Source organism: Bombyx mandarina, chromosome 12, assembly GCF_030267445.1.
Source record: "Bombyx mandarina strain Sakado chromosome 12, ASM3026744v2".
Lineage (NCBI taxonomy): Eukaryota > Metazoa > Arthropoda > Insecta > Lepidoptera > Bombycidae > Bombyx > Bombyx mandarina.
This window is the reverse complement of record NC_143219.1, coordinates 10,438,762-10,454,763: the sequence shown is the minus strand read 5'-3', so window position 1 is coordinate 10,454,763 and position 16,002 is coordinate 10,438,762. Positions and strand designations below refer to the sequence as shown.

Here is a 16,002-nt window from a genome sequence, read left to right as displayed (position 1 = left end):
ACATATACAAAAAAGGATTTTAACTTTTTGTGCCCATAGTAAACGCACTCGTAAGTCCTTATATCTGAAATTTAAATATAATATTACATACCGACTAAGTACAAAACTGGCAGAATGACGAATAAGTTGACTAAAAATCTAAAACACGACATAAATTTTAATATCCTCAGTGTGATTGTATCACAAAAATAGTACTATGCGTAAGTTTTTTTCACAGGTAACGATTGCGTCTTCGATGTTTTACTACAGTGGCCATGATCCGGGTTCGATATGGAAATGATGTACTATTAATGTTAACTCGACATTGTGTATCTATATATCCGGCATGATTGCACGTTGAGGACAGTCCAAACATCATTAATTTTTCCAATCACGAACCGTATCCCCTATATATAAGCATCTAGAGGATTTCAAACTAGTATTATATTCGCAACAAACAGTCCCGGCAGTGGTCCCATCTATTGATTAGACAAGCCTTTGTGCTGTGATTTGTGTAATTTACAAAATGTTCAAATCGGTGAGTATTTTTAAATTTATATATTTTTATTAAAAATATGTGTATATTGAATCAAATATATTTTACAAACAAAAAAGTTTAGAAATTTTAATTGAAGCAAGTCTTTTTTTTTTTTTTTTTTCTATTGCTTAGATGGGTGGACGAGCTCAGAGCCCACCTGGTGCTAAGCCGTCACCGGAGCCCATAGACATCTACAACGTAAATGCGCCACCCACCTTGAGATATAAGTTCTGAGGTCTCAAGTATAGTTACAAAGGCTGCCCCACCCTTCAAACCGAAACGCATTACTGCTGCTACCTACCACCAGTCTTTGCCGACCGAGAGGACTGGTGGTCGTGGCGCCGACGATCGCCAGTCCGGCGTCCCGAGGGGGAGGGTGATGGGAGAGATGTGCTCCGCACTAAACGCTTCACTTTCCCCCCCTTGCCTTTTCATGAGTTTTGTCTCATGCGAGGTTTGGACGTTGGTTGTTGAGAGACAGGAGGTTTTAGTCGGTTCGACTCCGACATGCCCCGCCCTCCATCCCCAGTGAAGGGCGGAAGTCCGGCGATTTCCTCATGATAAAAAAAAAAAAAAACCACCAGTCTTAGGTTTTGTTCAACACGACTGTTTTAAACATTTTTGAATTAAAGCATGTTTTACCTAAATGTATTTGAAATACTTTATAATATATTTTTGATAGTAATAAAATCAGAAAAATAGAAATGTACCAAATTTTTTTTACAAAGGGAACAATTACGATATTATTGTTTTGATAAGGACCGTAGCTAATATTAAAATTTTGTAAACAGGTGGTTCTTATTACCTTTGCGGTGTTGCTGATGGTCTGCTCGATCAGCGCCAAGCCTCAAGTGTTCGTCGACTATGGATACTATGCGCCAGCGGCGTATGTCTCGTCCTACAGTGCACCCCTAGCCTACACTTATCCCTACGCTTATGCCTACTCATACCCGTATTATTATTAATAAACCGTTTGAAGATTATTATACTGTAAACACTAAAAAAATGTCTAATAGAACTGAACTTATCATCAGTATTATCTTATTTCTGTTTAAATATTTCCTTGATTAATAAAAATAATATTTAAATGTATTCACTATGTACAATGAAAATCTTGAAAAATGTGATTTTTAAGCCAATAAATTATTAATAAAAAAATTAAATCTGACTATGTAATAATTCTTTTATTCTAATTAATACGAGCCAAATCAAACCTATGAATAGTTAAATTACTATCTAACTTTATCTATCTTTTTGTATAAAAAGGATAATAACAGCTGTACAAAATAAAAAAAGTAGCTATGTAGTTTAAAAACATCCTTATATAGCAAACCGAAAAAACAATTAATGTCACCTTTTTTATCCTGTTTACATTGATCTTATTATTTGAGCGAAGTTATAACATTATTAAATTGTCAACGGTCCTTGATGCCTTGTGTAAATTTCCAACTTAATGCAACGTCTTTAAGTCTGTGAAATTGACGTTCAAATATTTACAAGAGCTACACTTATGTATTGGAATAGCTGGAATAGCACCTTGGCTACCAGCGAATAGGTAGAAGAAAAAAATCACCACAATTAAGCAGTTCCAAATTACGACCAAATTACGTGCTCACACGCACGGTTGAATATAGGTTCGTATATTAAGAGGCATCGTAAATGACACAATAATGATGGCATGTGCAAGGTCATGCAAAAGAATAATATGTCTTAAAGGTCTGTCGACTTTTTGGTTTTGTTTTTACTTAATTTGGAAATGTAAATAATACCTACTATATAACCTAGAGTTAAAAAATGTTTATTTTTTATAGCACTTTTCTGGTTCAACAGACTTATTTTATCTTCAGGAATCTAACAGTTCTTGTTGAGTTCTTCTTTAATTGTTTGACTATGGAGACTTAAGGAACAAATAATGAGGTAATATAATAATTATATGAGTTGAAATGTTATTTGTTAAAGCATATAGGGAGAAAGAGAAAGAGAGTAAGAGAGAAACTTGATAAAAGCTTAAAGTAATAAACAAAAACCGTGGCAGACATTGTGAATTTTTGTTTTATTTAGTTTTTATTGCCTAGATTTGTGGATGAGCTCACAGCCCACCCGGTGTTAAATGGTTACTGGAACCCGTGGAAGTCGTCGTGGCCTAAAGGATAATACGTCCGGTGCATTCGTATCGAGCGATGCACCGGTGTTTGAATCTCGCTGGCGGGTACCAATTTTTCGAATGAAATACGTACCTACTCAACAAAATAAATGCTCACGATTGACTTCCACGGTGAAGGAATAACATCGTAGGTACAATAAAAATCAAACCCGCAAAATTATAATTTGCGTAATTACTGGTGGTAGGACCTCTTGTGAGTCCGCACGGGTAGGTACCACCGCCCCGCCTATTTCTGCCGTGAAGCAGTAATGCGTTACGGTTTGAAGGGTGGGGCAGCCGTTGTGACTATACTGAGACCTTAGAACTATATCTCAAGGTGTGTAGCGCATTTACGTTGTAGATGTCTATGGGCTCCAGTAACCACTTAACACCAGGTGGGCTGTGAGCTCGTCCACACATCTAAGCAATAAAAAATAAAAAAAACTTAACATTGTTTATTATGAAAAATTTTAACGTAAAATATTACTTATATATTCATAATACAAAACATCAGCACGAATACTTACACGGCTGTTGATTCTTACCACCTCTTTACTACTCATCAGTATGCAGTATATGACGTGTCAGCCTTTTGTCACCAAAGCGCTAAACAATCTTGTTGCCACTCATTGATCATTAACACTCCGCTTTATTAAAACGATCACGATTCACGCACTGGTCAATGAAGGAAAATGCATTTGATCCGTTAAAATCTATTATTAATATTTTCTATCTACAAATAACATACAATAAATTAGGCGTAGATAGATACAGAGGACTACTTACATGCTATAACTTAATTTACATACATTGCTACATATATTGCTACTTAATTATTATAATACAAATAAAGTTATTACTTTTATAGCCACATTTTTTGTATTCGAATTAAGTACGCTTAAAATAAAAAGTGTAATAACTACTAATCAGCATATTATGCAGAACGTTATTATAATCACATAAATATATAATAGGAAGTTTTATTTGTAAAAATCTATCCGTAAGTGGTATATACCATTTCATATAACTATGTATATTGCAATTACAAATACTATTAAGGGTATTAAGTTTAAGCACATTTTAATTTCGTAATGTATGATACCAATATCATCATTATCCTGCCCTTCTCCCAGTTACCTGGGGTCGGCGCAACATGTTTTCTCCTTCCATACTTCTCTATCATATATCATTTCTTCGCTCACTCCCCTTTTACCCATATCGTCTTTCACGCAATCTATCCATTTCTTCTTTGGTCTACCTCTTCTTCTATATCCTTCCACATTCATAGTTAACATTTTCTTACCAACCTCATTTTCATTTCGTCTCATCACATGTCCATACCATCCCAAACGCGCACTTCTCCGCTTCTCTGTCACAGGTGCCACTTTCAGACTTTCCTTAACATATTCATTCCGTATTCTATCCATTCTCGTTACTCCACACATCCATCGCAATATTCGCATCTCTACTGCATGCAATCGCCTTTCATCCAATGTATGATACCAATAAACTACTTCTAAAAGCCGTCACATGTTTTTAAAGATTTACTTGCGACTCATGTCAAAATATTAAAACGGTATTTTACATAATAACGCAAATGCAAAAATCTGCGTTTATTGATTAGTTGATCAGATATATTAATAAGTAGTACAGAATTCGACCAATCGCATTTAAGTGACAAATAAACAATGTAACGCATAGTAAATAGCATAGTAAATAGCATAGTGCATGATATCTGCAGTCTGATAGAAAAATGTCTTTAGAAATAGTAGGATGATTTCCTTATCTGTTTATAAGTGCATCTCGATATCATCGTGGCCTAAAGGATAAGACGGGTAGTGTTCAAACCCCGCAAATAGACCCCATTTTTACTAAAGAAATGTGTATTAATACTTAATCACGAACGACTTCTACAATAAAAGAATGCACCATGTAGTAAAACTCAAAGCATAAAACAATATAAATTTTCGTAATGGTTATCTTCGCCTTATGTCTGAATGTAGATGGTAGCATTCATATTGTGATATCTATGGGTCCCGGTACTGATGTGTGAACTCATCATTGCAATATTTTTTATTTATTAAGAACGCAGGACTGTCCTCGGCAAACCTCGACACACATTTGTTAACGTATCTCATATTTTTTTGCTATCTAAAATAAATTGTGAGAATTCAGAATATTCAAAAATTTTGCCATCTCAGACTTTTAACCACGATTTCTCGAATCCGATTTCATCTTATTACTGTAGACATTGTAGAAAATCATCTCAATGGTGTTTTTTTACGAAATTTTAGAATGTTTATTTGTCACATAAAAGAGAAACGTGACATTTTACGTTCTTAGAGATTCCCAATTATTTTAAGTATGTGGTTATCATGAATTTTTAATAAAAAACCATTTTCTTATCGAAAGGGAAGGAAATTTGTGGTGGAGAAGTAAAATATTAAAGCTCTAAGAAAATGTGGTACGCCTTTCCTTTGATTTTTTTTCGATTTTACAACTATCCAACACTTCTTCGAAAAATTTAATGGGGGTTTCATAATAACGACTGCATTAATAATTCTCAAGGGGAAATGTAGTATTTGGATCGTAGTTTTTTAGGCTCCGCTTAACATCACAGGCCGGGAGCAAAAATCTAATCATGAACTTTCAAACAAAAAGTTTCGTAAACATTAGAACTGTATTTTTTGCTTACAACTCAAGCGAACATACAAACAAAAAAAATGAAGTAAAATAACCACAAATGTAAGCAACAATCCTTCTAATTTTTCTTTTTACTTTTCATAGCTGCTGTTGGCACTTCGAAGGGTTTTGGCATTGTACCAATTACATAGCGTAAGTGGCGAGCGAGTTGAATGATCTCTCGTAATATGTAGGTGGAAGTATTTCATATATTTAGCAATGATCACAGTGAAATTTGACTAAGTTACGCTAGATCTCATGTTGTGTTCTAAAGGAACTTATAAACTCAAAAAATGATTTAGCGATGAATAAAAAAAATTGCCATTATATTATAAATTATCGTTCCAACTAACAACGAGATAATAATATATTGTGAAACATACAAATTTACGTTATAACATAATTTCTCTCCGTACAAATCGAAGCAATCGAATAATTGAAAATAAAAACGGAAAATCCTATATTCGATGAATGATCCTGCAACACACAGGTTAATCAGACCTGCAGATAGGTACATAGGTACATACATAGTTAAAGTTACATTATGATAATATGATACCAACTACGTCCAATATGAGTACACCAGGAATAACATGAAAATAAAAAGGTTTGACTTAAATTCGAAAGTGTAACTAGGCAGATTCATTTTGACTGCTTTGATTTTCAAATTGCGCAAATTCATTGTTAGCCTTTAGATCACAATCTCTTCATTTTTGCACTAAAATAGACACAACGCTGACAAACACATGTTGAAATAGTCAATATTCAAGCACCAAACCTATCCTTCGATTCCGAAATTTGAATTATTTCAAATCTATCAAAAAAACTCCCATGAATTCAATGCAATGGTTCTCTTATACGATGTTTTACGTGAAACTACAGATGTTGACCGTATTCAAAATATTATTTAAGCCACTTCCAAATCTGAATCAGAATCATCCGTGTACATGCGAGGTGTTGGAGGTGCAGGCGGCAGCTGTGCAGGTGGTGAATGGGCAGGTGATAATGTCGGTCTCGAAAGCAGAGGAGCTCGGCCACAGGATCGCTCCTCCTGTAATTTTCTGAGTCTTTCTTGCTCCTCACGTTTCTGCTTGCGCCATTTTGCACGGCGATTCTTAAACCATACCTGTCAAACAAATGTATAATGTATAAATATTAGCTAGCATTTAGACGTTATAATGTTGTACTCAAATTCGATTTTCAAATTACGTTGACCCTGCAATGAAAATATTATCTATACTTATTTAAGAATCTACAGTGGTTTTTACGAATGTTCCGTTATAACTACTGAACCATGCATCCGACTGACTTGAAACTTGGTATCCATCTAGAAAATACATGCACTTAATGGATAAGCTAATATTTATGTGAGTGTTGGACTCCTTAATAATGATGACAATAAATAATAATGTTAATTTTAAATGCCCAGCGAAGCGGGCGAGTACGGCTAGTATCTGATTGTGCTGTACGGCTTGAAGGGTCGGACAGCCGTTGTAACTGTACTTGAGACCTTAGAACTTATATCTCTAAATAAATAAATAAATAATCTCAAGGTGGGTGACGCATTTACGTTGTAGATGTAGGTATATGGGCTCCAGTAATCACTTTACACCAGGTGAGCTCGTCCACACGACTAAGCAATAAAAAAAAATACTATTTACAAATTACGTTGACCCTGTAATGAAAATATTATATCTGATATGTTTGTAGAAATTATTCATAGTAGTAGCCATATCTGTACTGACGTCGGTATACGCAGTCATTCATAGTGCTTTAGATTTGTATTTTATCCGATTGCCGAAGGAAGAAAGACTAGTAAAATACTTAATAAAACACATTTGTGTGTGTGTAATATATACTTTTGTTTTTATTTTATTGCCCTTGTAGGCAGATGAGCATTACGGTCCACCTGATGATGAGTGGTTACCGTTGCCCATGGACTTGAGCAATGCCAGGAGCAGAGCCAAGCCGCTGCCTACCTGAATACCCCTTGTCTGCAATATTTTCTTCTTTTACGTTTCACTCTTAACAGAGTAGTAGCATTGGGGGGGGGGTAGATTTATTGACGTCTAATTACATTCAAGTTAGTTGTATTTTAGTTAGAGAGAAATTATAGAGTTTTTCGTTTTTATGACAATCAAGGAAAGGCGTTACAATTTTTAATACAGTCCTTTTTTGGTTTATTTCATTATTTATTCTCTCCACAGTAATTGGTGCATAAGTTTTATAGGACTAATTTCATAGCATTCCGAATTTTAAAATGTGATATTCTATGATGTGATGCCTGCAGAGAAAAGCCAATACAATTAAGACTGACTTCATATTTCAAAGTGGGTGCATTCGTATTGTGATATACATGTGTTGTGAGCTCGTTCACCCATCTGTGCAATATATATATACAAAAAATAATTGCTGTTCATTAGTCTCGGACTCGAGAAGGGCTAAACCGATTTGGCTAATTTTGGTCTTGAATTATTTGTGGAAGTCCAGAGAAGGTTTAAAAGGTAGATAAATATGAAAATGCTCGGAATTAAATAAAAATAACAATTTCGTTTTTCCTTTGATGTGTCCTCCGTCGGACGAATTCCTTTTGTTTGTTTTAAGTTTATTTTACACAAAAGTTTAGGTCTTTTATTTATCGATTAAGGCAATACGAAGTCTGCCGGGTCAGCTAGTAACTTAATAAAAATTTTTTTTTTTTATTTTTTTATTGCCCTTGTAGGCAGACGAGCATACGGCCCACCTGATGGTGAGTGGTTACCGTCGCCCATGGACTTCAGCAATGCCAGGGGCAGAGCCAAGCCGCTGCCTACCGCTTAATACTCTCCACAAGCCTCGTTTGAAGAAGGACATGTCATAGCGCTCGGGAAACACCGTGGAGGGGAGCTCATTCCATAGCCGGATGGTACGTGGCAAAAAAGACCTCTGGAAACGCACTGTGGATGACCGCAGTGGCTCCAGGTAGTATGGATGAACTCTACTCCGGTGGCGGGAGGTGCGATGGTAAAAACGAGATGCCGGTATCATCTCGAACAATTCCTCAGAGCACTCCCCATTTAACATACGGTACAAAATACAGAGGGAACCGAAGTCCCTCCGCAGACCCAGAGGTTCCAAACGATCCGTGAGACCGGGATTATCGACAATCCGAACGGCCCTCCTCTGTATGGAGTCAAATGGAAGAAGCTGGTATTTGGGAGCCCCGGCCCAGAGATGGGAGCAGTACTCCACGCGAGGCCGGACTTGTGCTTTATAAAGCAAAAGCCTTTGTCCAGGCGTGAAGTACCGCTTCGCTCTGTTGAGGACTCCCAGCATTTTGGACGCCAACTTGGCTTTTCCTTCCAAATGACTCCGAAACTGGACATCGCTCGAAATGTCGACCCCAAGTATCCCGATACTCTCGGAAGGTTGCAGGGATACTCCTTGGAATTGCGGCGCCATGACAAAGGGGTCCTTCTTCGCAGTGAACGCGCAAACTTGTGTCTTTAACGGGTTGAATTGAACCAAGTTCAATTCACCCCATTTGGAGACTCGCCCCAGAGAGTTCTCCACTTCAGACACAAGTTTTGATCGTCTCTCTTGCACCACGCTCCGAGAGAGACTCTGATGGCCGATATATCGCGCATCCCCCGTGCTGTCATCCGCATAGCAATGCATGCCATCAATAGACAGCATGTCATTGATATACAGGATGAAAAGCGTGGGGGAGAGCACCGAACCTTGTGGAACGCCAGCGTTAATGGTCATGGTATCAGAACAGTCACCATCTACAACGACCGTGATGCTCCGCCCATCCAAAAAGCTAGCGATCCACTTGCAGAGACCCTCGGGGATTCCGTAAGATGGTAGCTTCGACAGAAGTGCCCTATGCCAGACCCTGTCGAAGGCCTTCGCGATATCAAGGCTCACAGCAAGAGCCTCGCCCTTGCTCTCCAAGGCTTCAGCCCACCTGTGAGTAAGGTATACAAGAAGATCGCCAGCTGAGCGACCGTGACGGAAACCGTACTGTCGGTCACTGATCAGCTGGCGATCCTCCAGATCGGTTTGAACCAATTTAAAATAGGTGCAGTGTTCTCAATTCTATGCGTAAATATGTTTGAATGTAAGCTCTATCTGTGATTTTTAATCCGCTATATTCATCTCTGTATTAACCAAAATCATATGTCCAATGCGAAACTTATACAAGAAAATCCAAGGATTACAGATTTTGACAGAAATCAATCGGTACAATATATGTTATTTACAACACCGTTTTATTTGTTGACAACTGAAGCGACCCAATTTCGTAGCAAACATTGTAATAACTACTGCGCTACCAACATTCAAAGCGTAGTTTTTATAAGTAGCTGCATTCAAATCCGGTATTCATTGGTGTATCTTGTAAGGATGCTCTATAGGCGCTTCCAGTCGAGTGGACACACACAAGTGTTTAGATGTTCCCAGACTGCGGGTGGTCACCGTGACGGCTCTATTGTAGCACCTCACCGTCACAACACAGGGCGGCTTCCTTTTTCCGTGTTTCCATACAATCGATTCGATATTTGCTTGAAATGTTTCTGTTAATATTTAGTTCATAACGATGCGCGAAGAATCAATTTATTTGTACATTGATCTAGTTGGACCGTTTTATTCTATTTCGCTATACAATATAATGCTATTATAATTTTTTAAATTATGTAAGTATTTTATTCGATATATAAATGAATGTTTGACAAATGAATGTTTTTCTGTTCGCTTTCAGATATAGGTCTTTTTTTATTGATTAGATGGTTGGACGAGCTCACAGCCGACCTGGTGTTAAGTGGTTACTGGAGCCCATAAACATCTACCACGTAAATGCACCACCCGCCTTGAGATATAAGTTCTAAGATCTCAGTATAGTTACAACGGCTGCCCTACCCTTCAAACTGAAACGCATTACTGCTTGACAGCAGAAATAGGCGGGGTGGTGGTACCTACCCGCTCAGACACCCCAAAGAGGTCCTACCACCAGTAAGTTCATAAGTACATTTCAATACAAATATAATCTAACTCTGATTAATTGTTTGTTTGTTTTTTTCCCTACCTATTCGCTGCTAGCATAAGAGGCTAATCCAGCTACGCCCGGACGGGTAGGTGAACTCACGGGCTCAACCTAAGAGAATTTGCTAGCCCTAGCAAGACCAGTTTCTAGCAGAATCTACCACCGGATCGGAATCTCGACTCACGGAGAAGATCCGGTGAGAAACTCAGTGAACATTAATCTATACTAATATTATAAAGAGGAAAGATTTGTTTGTTTGTTTGTTTCGAATAGGCTCCGAAACTACTGGACCAATTTGAAAAATTCTTTTTCCATTAGAAGCCGACATTGTCCCTGATGAACATAGGCTACTTTTTTTTATTTATTTTTTATATTTTTTTTTTGGTTTCATGTGTTTTAATGTTTCCGAAGCGAAGCGAGGGCGGGTCGCTAGTTTTCATGAATTTGATTTTTTTTTGGTACACTGTTTCGCTTTTTACATATTCTTAATTTTATCAAAATAGAAAATGACATACGCATGCGAAGTGACTTTTTGCAACTTAAGATTTTAGTTCAGAAATTCGATTCCATTATATAAAGGTTGTTTCATCCATCAAAACAGATTGAAAGACTACTTCGCAGCACAAAATCATGATGGTGACAACTGTCCGGGTTCTAAAAATGTGTCCTATCACCAGTTTATCGTGTAAATTAAAGAAATCCTTTATTCTTCACGAGTTATCTTTATTGTCTTCGCGAACACATTTTATTTGAATGGCGGAACCCCAAAAACATTTCTTAAGGCTTTAAAATTAATTCGTTAACGATACGGCCATTGTCGGAGTTAATTGCATTACAAGAGTCAGGCGGTAGTCGACAAAAGCCCCATTAACTTTGGGTGAAGAGCTTCACAACTGTAGAGGGCTGCCCGTGCCTCGCTCTCGGCCGCTCATTCGACGCCACTCAACCGGCAAATATGGCCGCTGCCACTGTCAGACTCCAAGGCGGCTCCTTACACCCGCTATTCGCATCAAATCAACGAAACTTTATTGTCATTACTCGCACACAATAAGATTAGCTCGACGCTCTTTTGTGAGTCGTTGATTGTGTTTGGTTTAACTCGTTTGCCGTTTTGCCCGTACTCATTGTTGTTTATCAATCACTAGGTAATTCCCCTCTTATATTCGACTGAATTTGACGTATTTCAATTGAATTTGATCTAAGTAGCTAGCAATACCTAAATGTATGGTACATGGGGTAATAGCGAAATGCTTATGGTGTGTAGTGTCCCTATCACTTATGGCATAAATGAAGATATATATTCCCTACCTACTCGATGGTAGCGTAGAGAGCTATCCCAGCTACACCCGGACTGGTAGTTGAGCTCACGGGTGCAGTCTGTGAGAATTTGCTAACACTAGCCCTAGCAAGAGCAGTGCTTCGCTGAATCTGCCACCGGATCGGAATCGCGACCCATTTGAGAAGATCCGGTGAGAAACTCAGTCTATTGTTTAGTTCACTCTTCGAACTCTTCGTCTTAATCGACGGGATCGACGAGGAAAGTGACCGATGGTTAAGGGGCTTAAAAGCACCGAAAGTGGATCCGGGGGACCCGACAAGACATTTTTGAATGGCGATAGCGGCTTTGCGTTGCCTGGGTCGGGTACATAACTATACACACATACTTTTATTGAACCTGAATTCTGGACACCAACGGGCAACGGATATCGGTACGAAAATATTCATTATCTATAATCTCATGGTTGTTATTATTTATCAATGATATTGTCCTGAATGTTTAAGGTGTAATTTCGCGTTTATTATTCACATTTGAAAATTTTTGACGTTTTGAATACGTTAAGTTTACTTAAAAACGTTTAGAATAAGTTCTTCTTCTTCTCAGTCGTGTCACTCTTGACAGAGTGGTCGTGATCGTCATGTAGTGTTGGAAGGGGCAGACTTGATGCGTCTCACGATGTCGCGCCATCTCTCGCCATCTTAGAATAAGTAACTAGAAAATATTATATTGACAAACGCGAAAAGAAACCTTTTATTCACGAAAACCTTAGAAAATCTATGAGTAGTAAGTCATTTGACATTTCTTGAAGACGAAACAAATATTATATACTTATATACTTTTTTTATTGCCCTTGTAGGTAGACGAGCTAACGGCCCTCCTGATGGTGAGTGGTTACTGTCGCCCATGGACTTCAGCAATGCCAGGGGCAGAGTCAAGCCGCTGCCTACCGTTAAGTACTCTCCACAAGCCTCGTTTGAAGAAGGATATGTCATAGCGCTCAGGAAACACCCTGGAGGGGAACAAATAATAGGAACATTTCATCAACTTTTAGAACAAAGCTTTATTAGAAGCTTCAAGCGCTCCGTGCTGTAGGATTCATTAGGAACTCGCTATTGTTAGAACGAAATAGTGCAGAATTTCCAAATTCCATTGTATGCAGCCACTGTGTTGTTTCAACGTAATTACATTTTTAATTAAACGACACCAAGTACCAGCTTTCCTAAAGATATTTACGATCCTAAGCTATTTTGGCTCAAGTACATATCTCAATTGACACTTTAAAACACTCGATAAGTCAAATCAATTAAATGGCAACGAACACTTAGAGCTTTTAAATTCAGTTCACGTGGCACCGCGGAGAGTGACCGCATGATGATTTATGACTAACTAGGTATTCAAGGTGTTTTTACAATGTTAAATTAATATAAAATATTAATATTACCGTTAGTTGGTAGCTGTTCAACTAAAATAAAAAACACGTAAGAAAAATGTAAGATGACGAAATAGAAAATTCCATGATGACCTGGAACTTGACTCAGTCAGTAAGTATCTACAGTCGGCATCATTGCGCCACTTTGAGAAGGCGGCACGACATGAGAACCCTCTTGTCGTGGCCGCTGGGAATTACATACCCAATCCTGTTGACTGAATAGTAAATAGTCGACGTCGCCCAAAACACGTCATTACGGATCCTCCCGATCCATTAACGGTGCTTTTAGGTACCTCAAGCACCGGTCACCGTCCTCGCCGAACCCGTCGTTTGCGACGAAGGACTCGATGAGCGAATTAACCCACTGCCCACTGAGTTTCTCACCGGATCTTCTCAGGGGGTCGCGTTTCCGATCCGGTGGTAGATTCTGCGAAGCACTGCTCTTGCTAGGGGCAGTGTTAGCAAAACTCCGGTTTGAGTCCCGTGAGCTCACCTACATGTTAGGGCGAAGCTGAAATAGCCTCTCAAGACTCAGTATACGTAGGAAAATAAATAAATAGAATATTACAATTAAATATAAAATAGACATAAATAACGAACTCACTGTAAGCTACAACTTCAGAACTTTTTGTAACTTATAAGCCGTTACTGTGAATTCCTGTTTTTATTTATTTATATGTCGCCAATTCAGGTAGACAGGCATACGGCTCCCCTTGATGGTAAATAATCACCGTCGCTCATGGATATTAGAACTGGCAAGAACACAACCAAGCCACTGCCTACTGCTGTAAACTCTCCTCAAACCTCGTTTGAAGAAAGATATATCATAGCGATCAGGACACGCCGTGAAAAGCTTGGTAGGCACTTTGACGGAATTAGTGATCCTTACAAATTTGTATTCAGTCGAAATAATGTGTTTGATGTAATGCAGTTTCCTTGGAATTTATTCTGAGCGTTTTGGAGAGTCTTTCGAGAAAAACCTCACGTGAAAACACACAAAGAGGATCCAAATTTGGACCATTGTAGCCTCTGTATATATAAGTACTATTACTGTAACCAGTTCCTTACATTGCAACAAAACATAAAGCTTCCAGTGGCGATTTTAAATAATACGTTTAGGGCTAGAACATAATGGAATAAAAGTTAATGTGGAATACAATAATATTTACGATGAGTCTCAAACGAAATGAGGCGACACAAGTAACATGTAATTAGATATCGGAAGTTGTGGGAAGATGCGCAGATGATCAGCGGGGCGGAGCTGCCGTAGGCTATGCGCCCCACGCCTTAACGCTTCTGATATGGGAAACATGGATATGATATGGGAAACATGAATACATACAGCAACGCAGTCGAACTAAATAAGACGCTCGTTCAATATACTATCAATAGTAGCCTAGATCCTTTTAACTGGCACATGTATGCAGTCATGTTGTTATTAAGCACTGCCTACTTGGTATTAAGCAATTGTCGGATTCCATAAACACTAAATGTGCATGCCATCACACCCTTTGAGACGTAGGTCATGGTAGATCTAGTGCCAATTGTATACTAATGGATAGGTGAGCTCACGGGTCTTAACCGGAGAGAATGTGCTAACGCTGGCCCTAGTAAGAGCAGTGCTTCGCAGAATCTACTATCGAATCGGACTTGCGACCCACTGAGAACATGTGGCGAGAAACTCAGTGGACTAGGGACTCATTATACGTCATAGGCTAGGAAATAAATCATATCGTTCGTGTGCAAAATTTATTATTAAAATTTACAAAGGAACAAAAGATCCCCAAATTTTATTGTGGACATAATACAAGCCGCTGCCTAATCAAAAATGGTATTTAAGTCATAAGATGATTTTGAGAAATGAGAATTGATTTGTATGCGTAACATACATTTATACCTAGGTACAGAAATTACAGATATAATAAAGAGAACAGGGCGCCGGGGTCTACCGCTTAGAGCGTGTGAACGACGCCGATGGGGGCTCGCGGAGCGGCGGCGGCGAACCGAGCCCAAACTTATTGTAATAATGTTGTTAGAACAAACACCGCACTCCCTCCTCCTTGTTTGAGATTACAATTACGGTTTTAGCGAACTGATTTATTAATGGACCGCCTGATCCTCCCTTGATACTTTAATGTCGATTTAATTTGCATATTCGAGAGGCTTGTTTTAGAAATCTAGATCGTTATTACTAATTCCTAGATAATGATAATTCATAATACTCTATACTAATGTTATAACACTGTCGTGATTTGTATTCAGAGAATTTAGATGTGGGTACAGATATGTCTGAAAATATATGTACATGGTATAACAAACCATAACTGTACATTTTAAGTTTCCTTAGAATCGTAGTTTATAAGCTGAAACTGAAAATATTTACAAAATTAAGTGTAAATAATCTTTCTTTATTTTCGGGAATCGTTACAGTACACCCTGTAGGTATACTAATAACATTATAGCATGATATTAATTTATTGTAAGAGAAGCAGAGCTATTAACAAATTATATTACCATTAAAATTTTTCAACAGTGTGTTAAATGCACAAAACACTCTAATTAGAAAAATAGAAAGATTTTTTTTTTTTTTAATCCTTAGCAGCGAGAGACCGTCACACCTGTCGTATTTCGTTTCCCCATTACCAAACGAAATGCATTAGTCAATATTAAAGACGCCGTCCGCGAGTATAATTCCACAAAGGGCACTTCAAATCACACCCATCTCTTTTCGGTTCATGTCAAAACATTACTCCTCTCGACGGCCGGAGGCTGAAAAAGTATCCCCTCGTGTCTGTCACTTCGTATCAATTACCGCACGCAAACACCCATGTACCGCGGCGCGCTGCCATAAAGTCGTATCTACGTACAATACGCCAGTCGAATCGAAATTCAATTGTCAAAAGATTGCTATAATAGTGCCACAATATAC

At 38.2% G+C, this 16,002-nt stretch overlaps 2 protein-coding genes across 3 annotated transcripts in view; one reads left to right on the top strand and one right to left on the bottom strand.

Moving 5' to 3' along the window:
- The first annotated feature begins 363 nt into the window (after window positions 1–363).
- LOC114244792 (uncharacterized) lies at window positions 364–1,685 on the top strand. The gene is made up of 2 exons (XM_028176694.2): window positions 364–517; window positions 1,309–1,685. The coding sequence occupies exons 1-2, from the start codon at window positions 506–508 to the stop codon at window positions 1,480–1,482; spliced, it is 186 nt and encodes a 61-aa protein (XP_028032495.2). The 5' UTR covers window positions 364–505; the 3' UTR covers window positions 1,483–1,685.
- A 1,175-nt stretch (window positions 1,686–2,860) lies between these two features.
- Window positions 2,861–16,002, bottom strand: part of LOC114244699 (uncharacterized) — a 41,790-nt gene continuing 28,648 nt past the window's right edge. For both annotated transcript variants that reach the window (XM_089731692.1, XM_028176585.2), the window contains exon 3: window positions 2,861–6,468. In XM_089731692.1, the coding sequence (XP_089587818.1) occupies window positions 6,250–6,468 (219 nt within the window). In that variant the 3' untranslated portion in view covers window positions 2,861–6,249. The remainder of the gene's footprint in view (window positions 6,469–16,002) is intronic.